This window comes from Nansenia antarctica (genome assembly GCF_963989245.1).
Source record: "Nansenia antarctica genome assembly, chromosome: 16".
In the NCBI taxonomy this organism is placed as follows: Eukaryota; Metazoa; Chordata; class Actinopteri; order Argentiniformes; family Microstomatidae; genus Nansenia; species Nansenia antarctica.
The window spans coordinates 24,618,042-24,620,541 of NC_137686.1; the positions used below are offsets into that span (position 1 = coordinate 24,618,042).

The following is a 2,500-nucleotide window of genomic DNA, read 5'->3' on the forward strand; positions in this document are numbered from 1 at the left end:
ACGACCACCATGTCAACTCCCATTAGTCTTCTCTTGTCACTCAAAATTGGTAATAAATATGTAATTAGATTTGGCTGGGGGGAGGGGGTGGGGGGTGGGGGGGAGCAGATTTTAAAATGTCATCGTTCTAACCGGTGGTTGTCACGAAAATGCGTTTTCTTCAAGATGATGACACCGCAGATGTCTAAAAGTTTATTATCTTTTTTTCCGATACACACGTTTCATATCCTGCTAAGGCACCGTGCAATGTTTTGGAATTCTATTTGATTGGTGCTGTTGAACGAGCGTATCCGTGGTACGATGTGTATCCTTATCTGGATTCTAATGGAACTTTCTGTGATCCTCAATCCATGCGTTGCCATTGCGCTTCCTTTGTCAAGGAAGAAGTGCGACTGTCAAAAACACCCCAAAAAGGTTTTCAGAGTATTGAGGGAAAAACACACTTGAGAGGTGTCCAAGCAAAAAATAAAATAAAGTGCTTCACCACACAATCTCCAAATAATAGCCCACTAGAGTGTCCGGCGATATCAAATCCTGCTAGAATCATCCACATCAGCACTTTTCTCTTATTTCCGTTGCGGATATACGTCCACTCCAGGGAGATGGTAGTTGCTCTATCAATGTACTATATTGGACGGGTCACAGCATTGGAGAGAACAGGGGGCTCTCTTACCCTGCGCTTCTCTTGGGAGGGGGAACCATGTCTCTTTATAGGACACACCGTCACACGGTCAGTGGAAGGGGGTCCAAAGGACACACAGGCTATGCGGTGGCAGAGGAGTGAGCCTGCATGAGTCAGTGTTCACACATTATTTCAGTCACACCTCACAGTTGCACCAATATACTTTTGGCGCAGTGGTAACTGAGTCGCCATTTTGGGTCCAGATTAAATGATTGGAAAAAAGGAAAAATCACAAAACTGCTATGCTACATCGATAACGTACACTTAACTCTTCGGTGCTGTTTTTTCCCCCCGTATTCGATAGATAAAGAACTGCTGTATCGTAGCCGCAAAGGGGACGTGGTCAGACTCAACGTGGAGACCCAGGAGATGGTCACTCTGGTGGAGAATAAGATGTTTGTGAGTGTTGTGTTTCATATATTTCTCACATGAAAATGGACCGTTTAGGATAGAGAGAGTATTGAATTGATTGAATTCCCAGTGAACAGCACTCAAAGTTGCCTGTGTGTGTGTGTGTGTGTGTGTGTGTTCCCCAGGAGATGTACAAGGCCAGTAAGTACCAGGTGTCTCCAGACCTGGGTCATGTGCTGCTGGCCTACAACGTGGCCCCGGTGAGTGACCCCTGACCTCTGACCCCTGACCCTCCGTGTGTCTGGTCTGGGGATGTGGGGTCGCTGACGCTGTGTTTGTCCCTCCAGGTCTATCAACACTCCTACATGGCCTCCTACATCATCTGCAGCCTGACCACCCCGTAAGTCTCTCTGTGTGTGTCTCTCTCTCTCTGTCTCTGTCTCTCTCTCTGTGTGTGTGTGTGTGTGTGTGTGTGTGTGTGTGTGTGTGTCTGTGTCTCTCGCTCTCTCTCTCTGTCTGCGTGTGTCTCTGTCTGTCTCTGCATCTCTCTGTCTCTGTTTCTCTCTCTGTCTTTCTCTCTCTCTCTCTCACGCTCTCTCTCTCGCTCTCTCTCGTGCTGCCACCTGGTGGGCATATTAATAATTCCATCCCCCAAAAAATCAGACGACAAGTGTAAGTAAGGTCTCTTGTTATATAGGACACCGTGTGTCTGTCCTGATTTGGGAGGCATCACAGCATCTACCGTACTGGATGTCTCCTCGTCTCCTTCCTGCTCCACATTGCTAATGGGCTTAAGTTCAGCTAAAGTGGCTTTGTGCTAAATCTGGCTGTGGATGATTGATTAAGGGTATGGTAAGCTAGCTACTTAAATAGCTCACCTGCATGGACACACACGCACGCACATGCACACAAACAGACACTCAGATTCATTGTGTGTGTGTGTGTGTGTGTGTGTGTGTGTGTGCGCCATCTTCACAGGGAGACATGGAGTCTGACCCCTCCTGAGGTGCGGAACGCCCCCCTGCAGTACGCTGGATGGGGACCCAAAGGTCAACAGCTAGTAAGTGACCCCCGATACCCACATACACAAACACACACACACAACTGCCCTAACCAGCTTAGAGGGATCAGCTGTGTGGACAGTACATCTTCAAGTTCCCATAGAGAAACACTTGCTTCCTGATCTTAAAAGCTAACCCTTGATCTTGAGTGATACACTACAGAGCCAAAAGTATGTGGACACAATCATGGTCCAGGGCTGTTATACATGGTTTGGGCAACAGCTCCAGTGAAGGGAAATCAATACAATGCGACTCTAGAGAATTGTACGCTTCCAACTTTTTGGCAACAGTTTGGGGAAGGCCCTTTTCTGTTTCAGCATGACAATGCCCCCGTACACAAAGCGAGGTCCATAATGACATGGTTTGTCGAGTTTGGTGTGGAAGAACTTGACGGGCCTGCACAGAG

General features: G+C 47.7%; 1 protein-coding gene across 1 annotated transcript in view; it reads left to right on the forward strand.

Moving 5' to 3' along the window:
- Nucleotides 1-2,500, forward strand: part of LOC308171875 (A-type potassium channel modulatory protein DPP6-like) — a gene marked incomplete at both ends in the record, with an annotated part of 79,699 nt that overhangs the window by 56,079 nt on the left and 21,120 nt on the right. The window contains 4 exons of the mRNA XM_080546782.1: nucleotides 987-1,081; nucleotides 1,219-1,293; nucleotides 1,381-1,433; nucleotides 2,012-2,093. Coding sequence (XP_080402908.1) covers nucleotides 987-1,081; nucleotides 1,219-1,293; nucleotides 1,381-1,433; nucleotides 2,012-2,093 — 305 coding nt within the window. The remainder of the gene's footprint in view (nucleotides 1-986; nucleotides 1,082-1,218; nucleotides 1,294-1,380; nucleotides 1,434-2,011; nucleotides 2,094-2,500) is intronic.